This window comes from Perca fluviatilis, chromosome 10 (genome assembly GCF_010015445.1).
Source record: "Perca fluviatilis chromosome 10, GENO_Pfluv_1.0, whole genome shotgun sequence".
NCBI classification, from domain to species: Eukaryota; Metazoa; Chordata; class Actinopteri; order Perciformes; family Percidae; genus Perca; species Perca fluviatilis.
The window spans coordinates 30,008,014-30,031,923 of record NC_053121.1 but is presented as its reverse complement, the minus strand read 5'-3'; the positions used below and the strand labels follow the sequence as shown (position 1 = coordinate 30,031,923).

The following is a 23,910-nucleotide window of genomic DNA, read 5'->3' as shown; positions in this document are numbered from 1 at the left end:
TGGACCGTTTTTTATAAAAGAGCTTATTTAAAACGACGTACATATATTCAAGATATGTTCAAAGCAATCCCACATTTCTATAGATAATACAAGGTTAAAATGTTGATCTGCTTGGTGGGAGTTTTTTAATTACCTTTCATTGGCCTGAAAATTGCTGTTCTAGCTTTCGTGTTTCTCAGGTTTTCTAGTTCCCTCTTATGACTTGGTGGTGCTATAGCGACCCACAATCAATAGAAATGTTCAGAGAATGGCCTCAGAAGAAAACCAAGGCCCTCCCACCTCATTTCAAAGTGTCCTGTGAGATTTAAAAGCCTGGCAGAGAGGCATCCATCTCCGTCCTCCTCTACTGTTGACGACTGTGAAAGATTTTGGCCAGGAATAAATCTGAGACGTGTTTGCAAAAGCTAAAGCTGCCTTTATCTTTTGAAAAAACAATTATTTTATAAGAATTGATGATATTGCCTGACATAAAACTTTATTTTTTGGCATTAAATGAATGTTTTTTTCCCCCCTCAGATGGAAAGGAAAAAGGTGCTTCCCTAAAATCCTCACTGTATAACCAAGGGTGAAAGCTTTTTGTCCCTTTGGAAGGGATTCATTTCCACATGAAAAGGGAAGTTCTGTCCAATCCCTTTAAACATGTCCGTTTAGTTTGCCGAACACAATACTAGACTAACGAAAGGCAATAGTCTTCACAGTGTGAATATAATGCTCTGCACATATACAGAGCGTGCATGTATTGTTGCTTTTGCTTTTCAACACACATCAAACAAGACAAGACACAGTTTTGAACGCATCAGACTCGCTGTCTGACCCCTTGGGGACAAATTCCTGCATGCACAGGAAAAGTACAGAAGTGTATGCATAATTTGTCAATGCTGCTTTTTTATAATGTCCACAGGTCTCTGTGTCCCCGTGGTGTGGCCCATCTGTTTTCTCTGCTGATACTGAACATGTGTAAGACATACGGAGCTGAAGAGAGATAGGGGCTTTTATTCTTTAATGTATGCTATGCTCTTGGGCTTCAATGGTGAAGTTTCTGGTTCATGTTTTGTGTATTCAGGCACGCTCCCTGCAAGCCGTAGGTAGCCCGGAAAGCGAATGTAGCAAATAATAGAGTGGTATGTTCCTGCATTTAATTTGAGTGACTATTCCTGATTTGATCAACAAGTCTAAAAAAAGGTGCTGCACTACATTTTGCCTGAATCAAGCGCTGCATGTTCGTACTGATAAAAGTTTATTCTGTTCAGAAACAATACCAATCTATAACTTGTCTGTGGGCCATTTGTTTGATGCAAAGCAGGTTTCTTTTTGTTAAATGCTTAAATCTCCATCTCATTCAAGTTTTAGTTTCTAAAGTCCTTTAATGCTCGTTTCATCATGCACAACACAGTTGTTTACTGTATGCACACGCCCATTACACCGTGATTTAGTCTTTGAATTTGGGTGTTGAAAGTGTCTGGTCTCCAATAGAGGGCACAGTTGACTGCACCGACACAAACTGACTGAGAGAAAGTAAAGCCTTGCAGAAGGTCTCAAAGAAGGGAATCTGTATAACAATGCAAACTAAAGACCGGTTGAATTAAGAAAACATTCTATTTTTAATATTATTAATATATAATAATATATAATATAATAGATATTTTCTTTGGTTCAACAAAGTGAAAGACTGTTAATCTATCATCAAATCTCTGGTGTACTAAAATTAAAAGAACCATGTGGATAAAATGTGTGAATAGTTGCTTAGTAACTTCTACGTACAGTCTCTCTGAAAAGCCCCCAAGAATATTACAGAAGAGGGAAAAAGTAGTTTGACTTGAAGCAGGGGAAAGAGGGAGGGGTATGGCTTCAGCAGCCCTTATGAGAATTCCTCTCCTCTTTTATGTCCTTCCTTTCTTTCCCCTCTTTTTTGCATGCCCTTGACTGAAGATTGAATGGCAGAGTTGGAGATAGATTGTTGGGCAGTTGCCTTTCATGCAGATAATGCCATTTGATGAAGGCAGGTTTTTGATGTGCTCCGGGAATAATAGAAGAATCAAGCATCGAAGGCCAGGCCTGATTTTGCTTGGAGAAAAGCTGTCCTCAGTGATAACTTCATCACTGCATGTGGTCAGACGTGGGCTAAATTCAGGAAGGGGATTAAAAAAAAAAATTGCCCAGTCAGAGCTGCAGTAGTTGGCCCCCTATTGAGCCATGGGGCCTGCAGACCATAGCTTGAAGGTCTGTGATCTACCATTGGCATTGTTAGTCTCTCTCTCTTCTCTCTCCCTTAGAACCAAAACGACTCTCCCTCAAAATGCCTTTCTAGTGAGATTAGGGCTGTTGCTTTTGTAATTAATGAAACTCTGCTTTACGCAGTCTGTCCTCTAAATGCTATCATTGAAGACTATGAGATAGCATCTTATATGTTTTCTTCAATCACGAAGCTTATTCAAAGTAAATGTGGGTTTGGTTTAAGACCGGGGTGGAAAATGGCTGTAAGGCAATGTGTACTTATCTCTTTAACTGGAGCTCATCAAGATGTTTTCACACTTACAAAACACTGAAGAACTTTGACTCGTAAAACCCTCAAAGCATGCTCCTATTATGTTGTGTGTTAATGTGAAAGGCATGGGGACAGCATCTGAAAATTATATGCATTAGAATAACATTTCTTGAAGGTTTGGGTTGATGGAACTCAAATTGTGCATATTTATTGCACATCCATGCTGCAAGTGATACATTCCACTACAGATGGCAGACGGAGCAAAAACAATATGAATCAATATTTATTCGACAGCCAGTCTAGAATGCAACGTTTTACTTTGAACAAGTCGTATCTAACAGTTTGATTAACAGCTTGAATAACCCTTAGCTCCTAGTCTTCTGTAAGAAATAACACATGTATGTACACCAGTCTTCATTTCCCGTTTTTTCCCATCTTTTTGTCAGACTGAAGGTGAGACATCAGGAGATTTGAGAGTTAGCCAATTATATGGCAGCACGCGACATAGGTCAGCTTAATGAACAGCTTCCCCAATACAAAAGAGAGGAGAGGAGAGCAGGCTGAGGGAACACAGGCAGGTAGGCTGACAGGATCATGTAACTCAGAGTAAATCCACCTCTATGTTTTGATAATACATTTATGGATTTTTCTAGCATATATAACTGACTACAAACTTGAACTTATTTGGTAGTTGTTATTGTAATATTCTGTGACCCTATTGTGTTTGATATTCATAATTACATAAGGCATCTGTAGAGACACAAGTGAGTAAATACGTCAGTTATAAAACTGGTGTAGTCATATACTGTAGGGAGCTTTTAAGGTGAATAGTATCTTTTTTTCCCCTCCTAATAATAGAACAGCTATATTTGCATGTTGCACACCGCGGCTGGAGTTCATAGGTGAGCCTGCTTCATGTTTACGGCCTGCACCACCGCTACACCGGTGCCGATAGGCAGACCAAAATGCGACGCTGAGGAAAGCGACAGGATGCGCAGTTCATCCGCTGACAAGTGCATATCGGACAAAAGAGCAGCTGAGCGGCTGGTGAGCCTCCGCATTCTTACCGACTGAGTTTTCTTTAAAAATAAAAAAATAAAAATAAAAAAATAGAAAGAAAGAAAAAGAAAAACATCCTGCATCGCTGCTGGGCGACAGGAAACAAAACCGGTGTTACCTTCTGAAAAGGGGACAACTGCATTGTTGGAAGTATTGGCTGAGCGCTGAGCCACGGGGAGGACTGGGGGGGGGGGGAGAGAGATTTCACGAGCAGAAACACATTTCACACGGAGCTGGCAGCTGAAGCTCTATAGCTGCTCCTGAGAACAGCACGCTGCACAACATCCTCGCACAAGTCCACTATTCCGAGTCGTGCACGGTCGGCATCGACGTGTTTACCAAGCCAAGCGCGTTCCTGTGGGAATTTGAAAAAGAGGTGTCTTTGAAGAATTTCAACTGTGCCAAATTGCACACGCGGCTTTTGTGAGGCAAAGGCACCGCGACGCACTGTGCCCACTGCTGCCTGCAAGTTTGGACTAAAGCGCGCCGCTGGAAGTTTATGTGCCGCTGCCTCGGACAGGCTCGCCGAAGCTCCGTGCAGGTCAGTGTTGCTGTTAGTGCTTTTATTCTTTGCTCTAAATAGATGATAGACCAATTTGGACTGCACGCTCTGTTGCAATATTACGAGTCCCATGACAAGATGTGGAGGCGAAACCTTGCCGGGCTCCTATAACCCGCATTTCCCATCAGTAGCCTACCTTGATACTCTTAATAATGAATAAGCCTGATGCGTTTCTGAACAAGTCAAATTTGCGGAAATACATCCTAACCTAAAGTTCAACGTTCAAAAAGATGCAGTTAGTAAAAGTCACCCACTGTGCTTTTAGAAAGTATAATTTGTTTTCATGTTGTGCTTCCAAAGATTTCGGAGGTCTTGGGATATTTTAAAATGTCATGTTAAAACGGGACAGGAGAGAACATCATTTTGTTGCTGCTTTACTGCAGGTTACAGTGCAGTCAATTTGTTCCTCAGCGATAATAACTATATCTCCATCACCTCTCACCTCGGTGCCTTCCTCAAGACCTCTGACCAAGAGCTGACACGTTGGGACGGCTTTGTTCCAAGAAGTGAATCTATCTGCACATAAAATGCCATATAAAAACCTGAAAGCCTCACTGGGGTGCACCTGCAGAGATAACCCGCTCAATCCACTAATATTTCAAGTGTCAAAGTGCTTACACACACTTGCTAAACTGTACCATACAGTATCTATGGTTTTGGTCTCAGGTGAAAGAGGAGGATAAATTTCATCAGAGCCACTGAATGAATTTGAAAGAGGCCTCTAGGACGGCTCTCTTTGCCACAGGGATCCAGAGCCTCTTGGGTCAGACATGTGCCTGCAGAAGCTGCAACTTCTGTTTTTTTGTATTTTCTGCATTAGGAGAGCAGGGCGGTTGTCTGACAACCAATGCAATGTGTAATTTGACGTTGTGTTTTAGTATAATCTCACGAGGTTTTGGAAGTGCTGGTAATTACCACGAAATAGTGAAGACATCAGCTGGGTTCATTTCCTGTATCCCAGCTATATACCATGGTGACTTGTCTTAAGTGCTTAAGCCAGATGTTCATCTGATTTCACTGTGACATGAATCGGGCAATATGCAATCTGCAAACACATGCATCTGAGTCCACATGATAGCCCAGAAGGACAAGTATATCTGTCCAGCTAAATTGATGTATGGCTATGATCCCGAGTGCTCTTGAGGAACTGCAGAGGTTGAGGCAAATCATATCGCATGCTTTAATTATCATAGACAAAATGGCGTTTGAGTTTTCTTAAATGAAAGTGTATTGTGAAACATTTGTTTGGATGTGATCGATATTCTCCTAATCTTTAGCCGTTGGCTGTGTTTAGAGGGCCACACGAGAACTAAAAACGGCTCCAAACCTTGGGAGTAACAGTAGTCTGTCTTCCTTGTTCCAGCCTGTAAAGGCATTACAGTGACACTTATTGGGTGATATTGAACATGTGGTTTTGTAGTAGGGCACTAGAACAGCTTGTATAATCTTTTTTTTTTTTCCAAAGGCATGGGTAATAATTTAAACTGACTTTCCTTAATCAGACATCACGATCTATGGCACCAATGTTCTGGTGAATGCCACAGAATCCTGATAAATGAAGTCTTGTGTTTACACGCTTTAGAAGCACTCTTAGTGAGAACAGTGAACGTTAGGCTACTGAAACATGTTGCACAGCTCTACAGTGAATAGCAAAAACCCACTGTAATTGTCTGGTGTACACTGTGCCAGAATGAAGCAGACGATTGCGCATCTAGCACTGAGACATTAAGTGCTGTGACCCCTTTATTGAGGCTTTAGCCTAATTCCTCAGCTTCAAACTTCATTGCTCTTTAATCCCACTAATCAAAGCAGGTGACTACAATTTCTTTTGCAGCCGAGAGAAGGGCATTCTCGAGGTGTTTTTTTTTTACTACGCTTGGAGCTTAAACTCCTCTAATTACTTCAGGAATATTAGAAGAACTGTGTACACAACACTGCCACTCCATGTTCCTATCCTTAAGTAATTTCCCCTTTCATTATTCCTGTGGAGAATTTAATATTCTGTGTGATGAGAACTGCCTCCTTTAGGGACAATGCCTGCTTGAATACTGCCCTAAACCGTTTTATGGATCGTTAAGGGGCAATCAAGATTACTTCTCTCCCTCGGTAAAAATAACTCCTAAGATCTGAGAGATATGGAGGGAGAGTCAATGCACAGACCTGTGCCTATAAAACCTCTCCTCATTACTTGTTGATGCCGACAGTGGCTCAGAAGATGACCTTATGAATTATAACATTTGATATGGCAAACAGCGTGGCCGAGTCGTCTGTTTCAACACATCAGAGCAAACATGTGAAGGTTAATGCAGCCTGACAAACTACCCACATTTCCCCGGGCTCGACGGATCGGTTCCATGTCATATTTACTTAACATAATTGCTGTCCTCTAATCTGTTACTATTAACACACACCATGCCTGGCTATTGTCTGCTGTACTCTCTTTCACCTGTTATTTTCTCTCAGTACATTTCCCCTTTCCCTCCAATGAGAATAGCCAGACATCATGATAAATAGTTGCCTTGAAAGTAAAGCATGCCTTTAGGATCTTGACGTACTCTAGAAATTTAAAGAAACCAGGCTTTGGGCTGGCGAAACCTCGGTCAGGGGACAGACTCGCATATGCGCTTTTAATGACCTTAAATCGGAGGATTATGTGGGTTTGGCGCAGTGATGTGACACTTGTGGCCAAATTTACCCTGGCTATAAAGAATGAAAAAAAAGTTTTTCCTGCAAGTTGCCAAATTATTGTTGAAAGTCATCTGAGGATTTGGGAGGGGGGAGGGGATTGCATGCTCTTGAAATGTGCTTAGAGTAGGAATATTTAGTGACAGCACTTGATGCATTACCACTGTGGTCCTTAACTACATTGTATGCCGCACGAGGGAAAAAAGAAGAAAAAAATCATGGTATGGATGCGAGCAGTTTTAAGACTGTATATGCATTTAAATCACTATGTAAAACAGAATTGTATTCTTTTTCTAAACATCTTCTATAAAATTAAAATATGGATGCCTCAAAGAGCTTTAGTAATGGCTAAGAATATGAATAGCGTTTTCTATTAACCTCAAGATGGATTTACATAGTATTTTCCATCCCGAATATTTGCTTAGTATAATGTGATACCTGCCATTGCATTCTGATAGGAAAGGAGACAGAGGAGCGTTCTCAAGGGAACAACTACTGTACCCGCTGGATGGCTATTGTTGACTCCAGCGCATGACCTATAGCGTTGTGCATAACATAAATGGATTCATCCATCTTATTGTGCACATATGTGCAAACGTGCTGGTGGTGATTTTGTTGTGCGTAATGGTTCACGAACAAAATAGCTGGGCCCGTGATTGTTTGATGGCCAAATGAAAGCCTTTCTTTTAGCTGTGTATGGATTACTTAAATCAAGAAAAGCGAAGATTCAAAGCATGACAGCGCTTGGCTTTGTTTTGAACATTCACTGCTGCTCTCTTGCCAAAGTAGGCTGAGATGAAAGCCACCTGCAATTGGTCACAGGATGCTGTCCTGCTGGTCCAGCTCTGGGAGCAGCACTGCTTCATACTGTTATAACCTACAGATTAACATTTATGGCTCAGCATGCTCTGGTGGACTTTCTGGGTCAAGACCAAGTGGTAAGATTGAGGAGTAGGCCTGACTTTGTAACAGTTCAACTCTCCCTGTGTGCGCTGGAGTGAGCCTGGCGGGGAGAGCCAAACAGAAATGTACATAGTTCTGTCATAGGGAGAACAAAATCAAAATGCATTGTGCTCTCTGCTTGTGAAAATTGCCCTGAGTCAATACCTGTGCAGTTTTGTGAAATCCAGACATTATATTCAAAGTCAGGAAACGTTACATATTTACAGGACATTGCAAAGCACAGACCTTCTGTCACTAACTTACAACAAACAACAGATTTGTCTTCACTAGTCAACATTATGCATTGTTGATTAGCGCTGCACAATATATAATTTTTTTGTTATCATCACAATATTAACTGGCGCAATATACATATTGTGAAAGGCTGCGACATATCGCGATAGACACTCAGAGATTTTTTGTGTTAGTTGAAAGAAAATAGCAGGAATTAACACTATTTTTTTAGTGGTGCCTTATATATTCAATTCAGTGTTCAATTTGTTAAATAAAAGTAGGTTGGAAATGATTTCCTTTCATTTTAATATCTCTTTATTTATCGCAAGTAATATCGTTATCGCTATATCCACAACATTATCGCATATCGCATATTTTCCTCATATGGTGCAGCCCTATTGTTGATGAGTTTTATTTCTTTCCAATTTTAAAATGTTTTTCTGCCCTTCGTGGTGCCGTAACTTTCCATATTCTTGGGATGGGTTTCTTTTGCAGTTTTCCTATATTCGCACAAAGCAACATTATCCCTGGAGGAGGTTTCTAGAATAGCCTAAACCTGACAAGAGCTTCAGGTCTGGTCTTTTGTGGCCCCTGGACAGCCCAGTGGGAAGTTGTGCGTCAGCTATGCTTGTCGATGGAGCTGCTTGACGGCCTCAATAATTCTGTTGACGCGACCTCTGTGTAGCTGAATGCTGCAGGTCTGGCGGGTGACGAAGAGCGATGATGTGGACGTGTGGTGCTGGTTCATGTGGGGAGCCAGTTAGCAACACACTCTCTGTCTTTTTATTGTCAGCTGGGTGAAGAGGAAGAAAATATTGAATATCAGACCATTGAAGAGTGTAAAACCGGCGCCTCAAGTTAGTGTAATGGTATACAGGTCAGCAATCTTTGACTTCCAGTGGAGAGCGGTGTGCATTCACAAGTTGGCCTCAGCCAATCGCTAAAGGACAGACGCTCCAAGTTTCACCCCTGGAAGTAGAGAAACCAATGCAATGTTGGTGAATTTTCAGATTGATGTTTCTTCATTAAGGCTTGCAGTCTCTCGGTATTCTGATAGTGTGCCATCATGACCTACATACATACTTCTCAAAATGCTGACAACTAGAGAATAAAACCCTCCAGTTTTTTTATGTATAGTGTTTTTTTATGTGACACCATATGCCTAAAGAGAAAGCACACTTAATATATTATTCTCTATAAAGTGCAAAAAAAAATATATATATTTTGCACTTTATACATGCTTGTTTTATTCATCAATTATTCATTGTGTGGCTGCAATTTGTATTTCTTCTAATTTTATATCATGGAAGTGGGTATTTGTATTCCTTTTACAACAGTTATGTAGATGTACAACTCTAATAGCAGGTTGAAGTCTCTGTTTGGTCAGATTTGATATTTTCCAGAAGTCACTTTAGCACAGGAGTCTTACATTCCCATTGCAGTATTGATGCTCTCCTTCATACCCTTCAGTCGTCTGCCACTATTATCTGATTGCTGTGTATATTCCCCCCCCTGCACATTCTAAAACAGGCAGGGCCAGTTTGTTGTACAATCATGTGAGATGCATTTGAATGACTCCCAATGTCAGCACTTTTGAATATCTCTCTGCGTTGGAATTTTTATCTGGTAGCCAGGTTTGTATGCTCGCAGCATTTCAAATGTATTTTGAATAATGCTTTTTAGCCACCCTCTGAGTGCTCTGTTGACGGGCTACAAAAGTGATACAATAACGTCTCCAGATGTCCAGGTTAGAACGTCAGGCAAGACTGATATTTGATAGACAGATTTGTAATTAAAAAGGCACCTCTGTTGATGTAAATAAATATGATAACTGCATTATCTTTTATTTATTACATTTTCTTTACCAGCTATGTTGTGGACGGATATGATGTGAATTTTATTCTTTCAATCACCCTCCGTGGTATTGTGATTTCGCTGTAGCTTCATTACAATGCAGCTGCGATATGACAATTTAATATATTTCCGTAAGAATCGGTCAATCATGGATTTGTCTGTAATTTGCCACAGGTCTGTGGAGTTGATTTTATTTTTGCACACCATGGAGTCAATTCATTATGAGTAAGCCTTAGATGGCAATTGTTGACACCGTCTTGCAAGATTCTCAATTAAGCGAATGTACATCATTACTTCCTTTTGCTCCCCCGTGTGAAATAATACTGCAGTGATACCTATTTGAGAGAATAGCAAACTGTGGCCCATTGAATTAAGTCTGTCTGGTGTAATTGGGTGCGTGATATGGAAGGAAGCGCCTGTTTTGCCAATAGCTGGGTTCAATACTTAGTAGTCTTGGATACAGTTAAACGTTGGAGCTGAATAACCTGCTATTACCATTTGAGATAGAGGGAGATACTGAGACGAAAAAAACCCTGCTTTTTTATATTCATATTGTCCAAAACTAGCAATTACATTTGAAAAAAATGAATTTGCCTGTGCTTGCGGTTTTCCCACTAAAATTCAATGAATATGTAACTCGTACTGTCATTGGTGAAGGGTTATTCAGGGGATTTGTGAACATCTCTGCTCAGCTTATTATGTTGTATCCTGGCGCTGGCAGACGGATGCCTTTCTTTATTATTTAATTCACAGACAATGAAAGCAAACAATAAAATGGTTAGGATTATACGTTGACCAGTATGGTTTATTAGTGACATACAAGAAAATTGAAAAAAAAAACAACAACACTGAGTTTGGCTCAGTTTTTTAGGTGATTTGTTTTTCACAGTAGCTTTGTTTGCCTTCTAAATGTGCTTAAACTATGAGGGATGAAGCCTCAAGCTCCATGTGCGTGGAATAATCTGAAGTGGCTGTATCAGAGATTCATATCATTTTATCGCACTTGTGAATATTCTGCATCATATTCTGAGATAGGAGACTTAGGATGGAGCAGAATTTCATCATCTTTCCTCAGCGTCTCACTGAGTGTAGTATTCTCATCCATCACCAAGTGTGCTAAGGATATAGCTGCCACGGAAGTTTAATTGCCAGTAAATACTGTTATGATATTGTTGCTCTTTTTTCCCTCTTTTTTTCTTTTTCCCTTTACTTGGCAATCTCTGATATGGGCAATGACATGTATGTACATATTTAAAGATGAAGAAATCTCAAATTATAGTTACAAGCACATCCAACTCAGTTAAAAACATGGAAATAGAGCTGACCAGATCCCCTAAAAGTTTGGATATAGAAAGATCAGCTACTCAAAAATGGATCATCTTGCCTCTGATGGTCGTGTATCTTTTAGGTAATAGTTCCTTGCAGCAAGGGATTTAGGCATTGAGCCTCGATAAAGAACGAACACAATCTGGTTCAGATGGCATCCAGAATTCACAGAGTCTGGGCAACGTGCTGCAGACAAACACTTCTGTGTCTCCAAAATCACTGGTGTCAGGGGGAAACAGGCAGCATCTGATGGAACACTGCCCTGGTTCTCCCTCTCCCCTTCACCAAGCGCCGGGAGGCAAGAAAAAGAAAAAAGAAGGAGAACTGAAGAGAAACTGAAAGAGAAGAAGCAGAGAGGAGCGTCAAGGAGGAAAGGGAGAGAGACTCGACAAGATGAATTATGCAAAGCTGTCAGAGGCGGCTATTGTTGGAGGTGCTAGCTGTGTTAAAGGGAGAGAAACCCTGATCTACACCAGCTCCATCAACCACTCTCACCACTCCCCATGGCGAAGAGCCGTCTGATCTGTGCTCCGGCAAATGGCCAACAACAAGATGAGGAGGGGCGAGGAAGGGGGACGGGCCAGGCCACTTGGTGACAGGTGGATTGTCTTGGAGGGACACAACGGCAACGACAAGTATGCTCTTTATTACCGCTATTTACAGAGGTCACTGACAGGAGATCTGTGCTGACTTGTACAGCAGCTCCGCGGAAATATAATTACAGAAGAAAGGCTTAGTGAAGAGTTGCCATTTCAGCATTCTGGTCAGCGGTGGCTACTCCGGTATACAAAATGCTTTGTGTGCTGAAGTCAGGAGTGTGTGCCAGCTCACGTTAAGCTATTGTAGTTGTTCATTAAATATGACTGGGTACCGAATTCAATACTTTTTAGGCACCGACCAAATTGCGTCTAAAGTATCGAGTATCTAAAAATGCCTCGTCATTCAATACCCAATTTTAATAAGGAGTAAATCTCATCAGAGTCATTGAGCCAATAAGCATGCAGCATGCTTCTACCGAGATCTAATAATGTTTGTGATTGGCTGTCTAACGTTAGGCAGGAAAAACTTACGTTACGCACAGAGATGGGGGTCATGTAGTAGGAGCTGAAAAATAAATAATAATCTTATAATTTCTTTTTGTTTTATACAATTGGTATCAAAAAAAGTATCGTTTAGGAACCGCTATCAAAGTCACGATATTGGTATCGGTACGGGTATTGAATTTTTTTTTAACCATACCCAGCCCTATTCATTAGGTTCATTTTGCTTAGAACTCTTGATCCGTTCCAAGAATCTTGGAAATAGGGCTCTGAGTAGTGATTATTTTCGTTCAAAATATCAGAAAATGTCCACAATTTCCTGTAGCCCAAGTTGATGTCTTCAAACGACTTTCAAAATCAGGTGCTCAATTTATAACGACATATAGACAGTAAATAATTTCAGTTGCTTGATAAATAACTTTCAAGGCCCTGAAAACTGATTTTCTCCATCAGTTTCTTACTATGAGTCCTGGTTTCCTATATGAACACGCTATTTCCTGCTAAATTCCGAACAGGTTTGTTTATTTCACATGAGAGATTGCTTTATTCTTTTATTTTTTCCTTTTTTCTACCTGGTTTGAAGTAGGCGGGGCTCAGTTAAAACATGATGTCATGTACTTCCATGCACCGATCAGGATTTAGCGACATTTGAATCTGAATCTGAATCTGTCGGTGGGTTCTTTTGGTCTCTATCAATTAAATCTAATCTCCACACCCTCACTCATTTAATCTGCTTCCTCAGGATCATCGGGACTGTGTGATGAAGCAGATTAAATGATTTTTTGACTGATAAACCTTTACTAAATAATACTTAAAGATATTCATTGTGGCAGATAAATTGTTGAGATTTGATGTTTTTTAGGGTTTTTAAACGCTAATTTTCGAAGACATTAGTTTTTTGATATAGGGCTGTTATAAGACTGCAGATAACGATTCTTTTTTTTTTCTGTCATTGTTGATCACTTTGCTTATAACATGTCAACAAATTGAAAAGAAAACACCCATTACAAGTTCCCTAAGCCCCCAGTGACATCATCAAATTATTTTTGTTCAACCAACACTCAAAAAAACCAACTATATTAAATTAACAATTCATATAAAACTGAGAAAAGCAACAAATCATCACTCCATCACACTGAAGAAGCTAGAGCCAGAGAATAAATGGAATTTGTCCTTGATGAATAACTTTTTAACGTTTACTCAGTTGCTGATTAATTTTCTGTCAACTGACTAATCAATTCGGCACTGCCTGGAAAGGGACTCTTCTTCTTGGTCATTGTTGCTTGAAGCATCAAAATCAGCCTTTCGTTTTGATGAATAGCATCTAAAGCCTACAAGTTGCTACTTTTAATTAATTTTGAATAAAACTACTTATTGGTTCCAGGACATCTTAAAATGTTGCCCTCCCTTTTGGTCATCCATTCCAAATAACCAGTTGGAAGCATAAAACACACCTGTTCTCAGCTTTGATGAATAACTGAATATCAGACATGAAACAAGTAAATCTCACTTCGATCCTTGAAACCTCTCCAACTGCCCTAAAGAGCCAATTGTCTTGGACACCATTTCTTCACACCATATTATACAGATGGTTTATGGTCTATGCTTCAAAAAAGTGCAGGGGTGTAGGACAGTAGCAGGCGTCAGGGGCACTGTACTCAACTGGCATGGGAGTCGTTGAGACGTGTGGAGCTGCGCCGCGTAGATCATGAACTGTTTTATTCCGTGCCTCACTGGCTCGCCAGAGGATCTCGGTGCGGCACTAATTTTGCAGTGTCGACTGTTCCACTGAGTGGTCACGGGTGACTGACTGTCCTGATTAAACTGCATGATCAAAAGTAAAAGGGAACGTAGAAGTGAGTGATACCGTAAAAAGTTAAAACAAGGAACACAGGTTTACTAAAGAATTCATCATTTTACCAAGAAAAGATTCTCTTCAAATTTAATAAGACACATCTTCACGTTACTTTTGTGTCTCTTTTTACAGATTGGTGTGCATTAGTGTGTACTCTCAGTAGGCTTACTAGAGGCAGATTTAGCATAATCAAGGCAAGACAGACTGGCCTTTATACTTCCCTGATTAAAGGAGTCTTAAGTTTATACTAGTAGTTAAAACGTTTGAAACTTAAAGCCTGCAGAAACACAATAGTATTCCCCCCAAGAGCCTCTATGACCTTTTTGTACATAATTTAAACTACCATGAATGTCTCTCTTGTATCCTGATAGTGTCCCCATGTGCATCGCCTGTATACAGGCAGGACACTTTGATGAGCTCTGAAAAAGATGGCACCTTCAGGTCCTCGGAGTAAAGCATAAATGTTTATATGGGGACATGCCTGGTCACTCAAGGGCACAAATCCAATTCCTCCTATAGTGGGGGGCTTGCAGCTCAGCGGGTAAGACTTGTAGTATTAGCTATTTTTCAGACGGTGAATCTCTTTACAAGTCCATAAAGAAGAGGGGGATCGTAATCAGGGAGGCTTCTGGGCGTGTCCGCTTGTACTCATCCTGTACATTAATCTGCCAATCTGGACGGGTGTGTACAATTTCCTGAAAGTGATTAGATGTGAGTGAAATGTCCTGTGGCATCGTTAAGTGTGTGTGTGTGTGTGTGTGTGTGTGTGTGTGTGTGTGTGTGTTGTGTAGTGTTGAGAGTTGAGTGTCAGGGTTACAAGAGAGTGTGTCACTGATTGCATCTCAGCCCATCGGGGGAACAGAATGATATCCAGCAACTCTTAGAGAGAAAAGGAGAAAAAAATAAGTTGAAGAGGCCTAGAACAGCTCACAATTTTCATTATCCCTGCATCCTGTACTCCACCCGCGACTGCTTCAGTTTTTTGGGAAGTCTCTCTGGGGCCAGTGCTTCCTCGCAGAGCGACAGTATGCTATCCTGGCTTCATTGGAAGGTTTTGATCATTTGGGGAAAGAAGGAGTCTGATACTCTAGTCTTACAGCTCAGCCAAGAGAGAAATGAAAGTGTGGTGTGGCAAGTGTGAATGTGAGTGTGTGTCAGGAGGCAGTGGAAAATGGCTGGTAATAAACACTTCCGACACATCAGGGCTCCCATCCACATTCCACTCAAGGATTTTTTCCAGATCAGTCACATTCTCATCCCGCTTGTCCACATTTTAGAGCACTGTCTCCATCTGTGAGTGTTTTCTTTATATTCCCAAAAAGTTAAAGATTGTAACACTGATCTATCTAATGTTTGCATGCACAGACCCAAAAAAGGTGTTGTTGTCTAATGTGATACACATACTTTGTTATGCGCATACTTAGTGCAAACTGGGAGATTGGCATACAAAGCTGGGTCATGGGCCTGTGTGACATAAATATTTAGCTGTCATGGACTGTTTATGTACTGTATTTTTTTTTCTTCATAATTTGGGTCATCCAACCCTTTCACCACAAACGTTTACTGTACAGGTATACATTTATTATAGAATTATGTCTTTTAACTTATCAGAGCTTTTGTTTAGTATACAATTACAAACTGGAATCATATGTGTTCTGCAATGTCACCCACATTACAAAAATAATGGTATTTTCTTACTTACCTCTGGTGGTATCTAGCCATGCAGGTAGTTTTGGTGGAACGACTTAACTAGGGCTGAACATTTATCGTCATTGCGATGTCTTGTGCGATAAACACATTGTGAAAGACCGGGATACATTGCAAAATATACGTTTTGAGTTAACTGAAAGAGAGTATCAGAAGAAAATTTAACTATAATTATTTAATTGCTTTTTGCGTTCAGTACAATGTTCAAATTGTTCGATAAAATAATGTTGGAACTGTCATTTAAGTTTAATAGTTTATCTAGCAATTTGTTGTATTTTAGCAGTATACTTAAAGCAGCAGAAAGGTCAGAAATCAGATCAGATATCACGATATTGACCAACTACCTCGTTGATACTGCGACAACATTGTAGGGTTGACTATTGGTGCTTTAACAAAATATTTTCACAATTAGATTTTAGAAAAATAATCTTCAATAATGTGAATATAATCATTAAGTGGGTAAAGGTAAATAATAGAACAGCTAGAACAGTCTGGTAAATTCAGAGAATTACATAATTTTACTGTAATGCAGCCTTTAAAACCACTTAATATATTACAATATCCAAAATCCAAGACAATATCTAGTCTCATATCACGATATCCATATAACATAGATATATTGCCCAGCCCTACTTTAATATCTATTTTTTATTGCAAATAATATCATCGCAATATTCAACGTTATCACATATTTTCCTCAAAGTGCAGCCCTACTTTCGATTTAGGAAATAATCCTTTGAAAAGTATTGCCTGCCTATTCTGTGGATTACTGAGAGTAGCAAAGACACAAAACACATACATATGATTCACCTCCATTATAGTGGGGTGGATGCAGAACTCTCAGACATAAATCTAAATTCATAATTTAGGCAAACCAACCCTTTGATTTTTTCACTATGTCACAGGCTGGTAAACACAAAAACCTATCCGTTACATATGCATTTTCATTTAAATATGTCATCTCCCTTGTTATCATTGCTGCTCTGTGTGCAGAATCTGACACTTGGTTAACATGCATACTGCATCATGGGTCAACATTGTAATTCCGTGTGAAATATGAGATCTACAGTTTAAATAAAAAATTAAAGCATGATGTGAATGTGTCAAAAAGTCACATGCCACCGTGATGTATTGATTTACCCGTCATTTAACCAGCATCTGACACTCGGTGGATGTTCGTTTTAGGTTATCGTCATGGGGGAAATTGAAAGGCTTTCAAAGACTTTTCACTCCTAAAAATATTATTGGGTGAAACTGGCACTAGTTTTAGTCAAACTGATTTAGCTTGATGTGAAAAATGCGCATACGTTTTAACTCAACGCAGTGAAAATGAACTTGATTTTGAAGGCTTAAGCAGGCAGAATAAGGAGGTGATGCTCCTTTTTAAGAAGGGAAGTCATGTATGACAAGAGTTCACGGGTGAGGTTTCAGGGATGGTGAAGTAGCAGTGGGGGTGGGGCAGTTAGAAGGGGATAAGTGTGTACTTTTGAAGATGAAGCAGATGGATTAGTGTTATCTGAGCTCCTTCATTCCTTTCCTCTTCTCTCTCTCTCTTTCTCCAGGTAGAGGGGGTGGAAGCCTCAATGGACTGAAGAATAGGCCGACAGAGGTCAAAAAGTGGGGAGGGGAGTTCGGGAAATCGGTACAGAGTCACACCCGGAGGAGGGAAGAGGAGGAGGGGAGAAAAGAGTGAAATAATCCAGTGGCGAGTCTCTCAGGAGAGCGGCGGTGGTGAAGGGAAGGGAGTTGGGATACCCAGCATGCAGGCAGCATGGAACGGGTGAGGGAGCAGCGGCCTTTCTGCTCACTGTCCAAGAGCCAGAGAGACCGAGAGAGATACTGCGAGAGAGACAAGGATCGGGAGCGCTGTTACACCGCCTCCTCTGCTGACCGGGAGGAGGGAGCCTGCCGCGTGCCCACTCAGAAATCCTACAGCTCCAGCGAAACGCTCCAGGCCTTTGACCATGACCCTTCACGAATGCTCTTTGGAGGCAGAGTCAAGGAGATGGTCCACAAGGAAAGCGCAGAGTACAGCAGGCCAGGTTAGCGAGAGCAAATGTTTACTCGGACTGTTCAATATTTGTCAGACGCATCTCTATACTATGAGCTAAGTGGTGTGGTTATTGTAGCTGACGTAGAGAAGTAGAAGACAATTATCTTTAACTTGAAAGCCCAGATTATCCATTTGCTGACCTTGGCTACAAAATATAGTATGATTAGTAGTTAGAAATGTCTGTATTAATTAATTGGGATTATTCTCTCCAATTCTGAAGAGGAAATGTGACGATAAATCTGAGATTATAGTTAGTTGTTGTCTTATAAATATGACAAACAACAAAATCCTTATATGCATGTTCATTTACTAATGTTTACCAGTGTGAAACATCATTAGGAAACAAACATGGATGCTGGGATTTATTTATTTGAATTCTACCATTTTGCAGTTCTATCCTCCACTTATTCTGTGCAAGGTTGACAAGAAATAACTGTATGATGCCAGGATGCTAGACAGTGGTAAACACAATTAGATGATGTCAAACAAAGGTCCAATTTAGTTCAATGTCCCGATACTTTCAGAGAAAATTAACATTACTGTAGGTGGGATACAGTGGGTTACTCTGACCTCCTAAAATGTTCATACCCTGCTGGACAATGTAAAAAAATGAAAGAAAAAATTGAAAATGTTCAGTAAATAACCCTATGCTTTAATTGGCTGTTAGAAACTGCTCTAATTTCTGTAATTAAAAAAAGTTTGAGCAGTTTATTCTATTTTATCGCACTCCTTTGGCTCATAGGATTGCAATTAAAAAATGGATCCATTACGCCCTTACATTTTCTTGGTGCTAATTGGTGTCCATTTCAGAATTAATAGGATAATGATGAAGTTGTGGGAAGAATACTATTTTTCTTTATAACTTTTTATAATCTGGGCATTTAGTGTCAACGACTGTTTCTAACATCGACACAGTTAATGTCAGATTTAATGTTATTCATCTGGTAGTGGAAAAAGAACATATTTTGTGCAAATGAGTGTAGCTACGTTATCTGTTCTGTGTGTGTGTGTGTGTGTGTGTGTGTGTGTGTGTGTGTGTGTGTGTGTGTGTGTGTGTGTGTGTGTGTGTGTGTGTGTGTTGGTGTACGAAAATGTCTTTATCTAATGATCATTTTAAATGATATGGATTTTAATGTGAAGAAATCTGCTTTCTGTAGCATTTTAACATTTTCAGACATCTTCATTTTCTGGTGTGGTACACTTACTTTGAAAGGGTTTTTCTGCACCATTTCCAACAACACGAAATACATTACAAAGGGACATTACGAGGGGAAATACAAAATTCACTCACTTTGTGACCTCATACTTGATATCAGATCATCATGAACATCTTTTTTTTTTTTTTTACGTTGTGCAGCATTTATTTTTGGGGAGTTTTAACAGTGTTGACACGTCTGTCAATCGTAAAAAAAACATTATTGATTATAAAAGTGCAGTACCAATGGTTTCTGTTATGTAAGTGAATAAATGTTAAATATGTCTGCTTTTCGATTATTATTTGCTGTCATTTACACCTAAAATACATTTACGTGAAAATACAGAATAAGAAGGTTTTATCTACAATAACTTCAGTTTCAGGTTAATAACATTTACCACAATATTAGGGATAGTTCCACGTTAGTTCCGTAGCTTTCTAATGAGGTCAACATGAGATATTTTTGTTTATTGGCAATATTCCTGCATCTTAAATTTAGTTTATCTTTCCTTAGATGCCGCAGTGTCTTTGAAGGCTTTGCAGGCTATTTTATATTTATTTTCCAGTGAACACCAGAGCCTCAAGTAATTCCATGTGAAACAGACACAAGATTTATGGTAATGATTTGAAACAGGCAGTGTCTGAAAACAGTTTCTGATAAGAATTAATAATGTTTTATTTTTTCACATGTGTAGATGGACACAAGACGCTGGATTTTAGGTGATTTGTTTCAGGTTTAAATGTGTAATCAAAGTCAGTCCTCTTAAAAAGCTCACCTTATTACAAAAATCTAGTTTGAGCTGCACTGTGATTCGGGTTAAAGAAAATGCTTTTGAGCATCTTGATAAGTTGATGAGTGTGGGAGGATGTTGTTAAGGCTTTAATTCAACAATTACCCCCTCTCCTTCTACCTCTTAGGTAAAGTGTTTTTTTTTTTTTTTTAAGTAGCCCTGTTCTTGGCCATTAACCGTGTTGTTGATTGGTTTGTTAACTTTACAATTTCTATCATTCACAGGGCAGACGTTCTCGCTGAGGCAACTCGGTTTCTGTGAGCCATCGGCTCGCAGAGGCTTGGCACTCTGCCCTGAGACGGGCCTCTCCCACCCACTCAGCAGCTACTCCAGAGGGCCGGTCGTTACAGAAAACCATGAACCTGTATCACCGGAACGTACCATGACTCTTTGGGGAACGGGGCCAAAGTCTGGGCAGGATTCATGCCTCTCCAGTCGCTCTAACTCAGCGCTCACACTCACTGACACGGAAATGGACAATAAATCGGACAATGAGATGGGTGAGTAGGGCACACTTTTCATTCTTTTATCTTAAAATGCGTATTTGTTTGCGGATCACGCTTTCATCGCTTTTCAAAGGGGAGAAATCTGTGTGTAGAAAAAGCAGCAGTAGGTTGGATTATGGTTGTCGCTGGAGACAAGGCCCTGATTGGTGGAAGGAAGTGGAGGCGCGATTGGTTGGGCTGGTATCTGGAGAGGTATATGCAGCTGCCTTTCGTTGGATCAAAGGCGTGAATCCTTGCTGCATGCGGAAAAAAGAATTTGGCCTTCCGATTGAGCAGTTCCCAGTCACCTGGTCCTTCTCCACAGGAAGCAAAGGAGTTTGATAAAATTTCCCCATGGGCTAGCGTATAATCAAAGATAGCTTTGTGTGCCTCAAGTCTGAGACTTTGCTTAGAAATTCTGCAGTGGTTGACTGGCCATGCACAATAGCTGATTATGGGTACAATGGTTTGAAGTGCAAATTTGATCATGCTGGAAACCTGAGACAGAGGATTTGGGTTCTCTGTTTGAAGAGGGCAAATCTTTGTTGCGTCAAACGGTGTCAATGTATATAAGGTAGCTGCATATCCGTACTGTTGTTAAATGTAGACTTTTATAAACGTTACTTATGTTACCTTGTTTGTTTTGTGACTTCCTGTAAAGTTAGCAATTTGGAAAAACCTTTATATCTCTTTATCTACTAAAATACTTTAAAGAGACATTTAGTGCTGGTTTTCAACAGTAATTTTTTCTTTCTGCATTATGTTTTTCAGTATATGCTTTAAGTCAGTAATATTTCCCCCCTGTCATTCACCATCGGTGTATTAATGGGTAAATGAGAGGCAAATTTTAAAGCGCTTTGTCCGGTAAGGTAGAAAGGCGCTACATTCAACGTCCATTTACCATTTGAACGTATCCTCTCAGCTTCATATGTTTTAGTGTAAAGATTTAAAATGTATTCTCTGATGTTGAGTGCTCCTGATATTATACATCATTCATCATCATCGTGTGAGCCGTCATCATTAAAACACATGAAATGTAAAACTCTAATTATTTTTAAGAAAGCGATGATCTCAAAGAGTGGCAGGCAGTTAAAATAATTAGGGTTGATTACACTTTCCTGGCAAGAACATTAAAGACAGGGTAGAAAGAAAAATGTCTCGTGTCCATGTTCTATCAATTTTTATTCTGAAAACATTGGCTACAGTCTGACATTTGAGACAAGTCATTTTCTTAATGGCAGTATTCATCATAGTGAGATTGTCTCTCCGGGGTGGGGAGCTGAGTAAGTCTTTTACCTTTTCAAAATGCCATCAGAATCCAAACCCATGCATTTGTTCCAGTGTCTGGCCTTTGCTTTGGCGCAATACACTGTATGTATACATTTATGAGTCTCAAAAAGCTCAGCCTAACCACAGAGGTGCTGGTAAACATAACCCTCACCTCCTTAGCGCTTCACTCAAGTCATATTTGTTGTTGTACATGCCAAGCACAAACCCAAATAACAAGTCGTTGCTTTTTTTTCTAAGACAACGTAGCTTTTCTGGCTTCAATGGGTTCTCTATTGAGCTTTGAATGCACCTGCCCCCACCACTTAAACTGCATGAGAACACACAAACACACACACACACACACACACACACACACACACACACACACACACACACACACACACACACACACACACACACACACACACACACACACACACCACCCTACGCCCCTCTGGAGTTTCTTTTGGAAACATCTCAAGAAGCTGCTGCTGATTGGCTGTAGTTAGTACAACGTCCCACTGGGACTTTGTCTAACTCGCTATTGTCTCAATTAGTTTCATTATAGGGTAAATAATCAATACCTGCTAGATCTTTATCTCAGGTGCCATTACTTTTTTTAATCTTACAAAAGCAAAAACATCTAACAACTATTTAACTTTATGTTTTGCTCTTTTTGTTGTTTTTAACTGCACATCATTTTAATGTGCTAAAAAGAGTACAGTAGGAAGAACAATGTGAACAAGCCCAAGTCCTTTTTGTCATCTAGATTTTTAGCCGGAGCAAAGAAAAGCCCTGCTCACTGTTCCACCTCTATAGATCTTGGTCTATTTTTTTGTCAGGAGGCATTGCACTTTTGACTTTCACTATTTAATGAAGCAGCTAAGAGAAATGACCCATCCAAAGGTTTCCATCAACTGAATATGCATGCAGAAGCTCCGACAAGGGGCCGTTCAGCCCCACTTATTCATAAATGAACTCAATATTTCATTCTAATTCGCTCTGTTCTACAGACTGTTTCAACACAGACAAGTACCAAAGCCTCAGCACATTCACAGAGCATGGCATCTGAGAAGATGTTAACCTTCGTGATCAAAGAATAAGAGGTGCACCTCTTATTCTCATATACTCAAAAGGAACCTAGGGTTGCCATGTAGCTTGCTGAGTGCAGCCACAGAGACAGAATAAGAGTGGTTCTTTTCTGAAATGATACATTTGTATTTTGGCACCAACATGTTAACTAAAGTATATTTTTTGATTTTTCTGGAATAAAGAGGAACCAGCCAGTGAAAGAGCTGCCAGTTAAGTTCTGTGCAGTCAATTGTTTTTAAGATCAAGTGTCAACTTTTCAAAAATGTTTTATATCCAATATTTTTATTTCTCTCTGGTGTAATAAGTTTTTTTAAAGGCCAAGCCCCTAATCACATTATATTGGCCCTATGATATAACCATTTATATCAGATTATTTATGACATAACATGAAGTTGTCGGATTTTTATTTTAAGAAGTAGGAATACAATTTAAATAAGAGATCTGTTAAGCAGCTTCCAGTGATTTTACACTTAAGATAATCCCCTGCTAGAATCCCTTGAAAACAAAACTGATTGATTAAGTGTTTAACCCTTTTATTGGTTTTGTAGCTGTAAGAATGGCAATGTGATCCAAAGAAGTCTTGGTATAACTCAATATGTCACCATCCTGTTAACATATATAGTAATTACCACATGAACAGTATAAAGCATAGCTTGCATTGACCAAAGAAACAACAGAGCCTTAATTGTTCTACGCCTTCAAAATATATTTATTTATTTATTGTTTATTTCCCCTTTATTATTAAGCACATGAATGACATAAAACTTCTAAAAATATATCTAAAAAATATATCATATATTACTCATAATTTCTTCTTTTAAATATAGCCAAGCTTACAGTGATTGAACATTAATACAAAATAAATAAAATAAACTCTGTTCTTTTCTCCTCAATGCAGAATTATTTAATTCCTCGCTTTCCTATACCTGGCAGTCATAGCTTATCTTATACAGTACAAACACACACCCACACATACATGCACACAGACTGTATGTAAAAAAGCACAGCATTTTCTCACTTCCTGTTTTGTCTAACAATAGCGCTGAGAACTTCATGTCTGTAGGGAGCGCAACTCTGCTAGAAGTAGCACCAGGATTTGAAAAAAATAAATGTTTGCCCTGAGCAGTTGAAGTGAGACAACTGTAAATTAAATTCTAAAGTTAAAGTCTCCAGTTTTTATCAGTCAGAATTTTTGAAAGCATGTTGACTGCTGAACATTAGAAAAAAACAGTTATCCAAATACAGCCCATTCATATGGTGACAGTATAATATAGTT

At 39.6% G+C, this 23,910-nt stretch overlaps 1 protein-coding gene across 7 annotated transcripts in view; it reads left to right on the top strand.

Moving 5' to 3' along the window:
* Positions 1-3,785: 3,785 nt before the first annotated feature.
* si:dkey-237h12.3 (teneurin-3) overlaps positions 3,786-23,910 on the top strand; it is a 146,949-nt gene continuing 126,824 nt past the window's right edge. For all 7 annotated transcript variants that reach the window (XM_039812705.1, XM_039812704.1, XM_039812703.1 and 4 more), the window contains exons 1-3: positions 3,786-4,085; positions 17,312-17,791; positions 20,013-20,288. In XM_039812705.1, the coding sequence (XP_039668639.1) occupies positions 17,521-17,791; positions 20,013-20,288 (547 nt within the window). In that variant the 5' untranslated portion in view covers positions 3,786-4,085; positions 17,312-17,520. The remainder of the gene's footprint in view (positions 4,086-17,311; positions 17,792-20,012; positions 20,289-23,910) is intronic.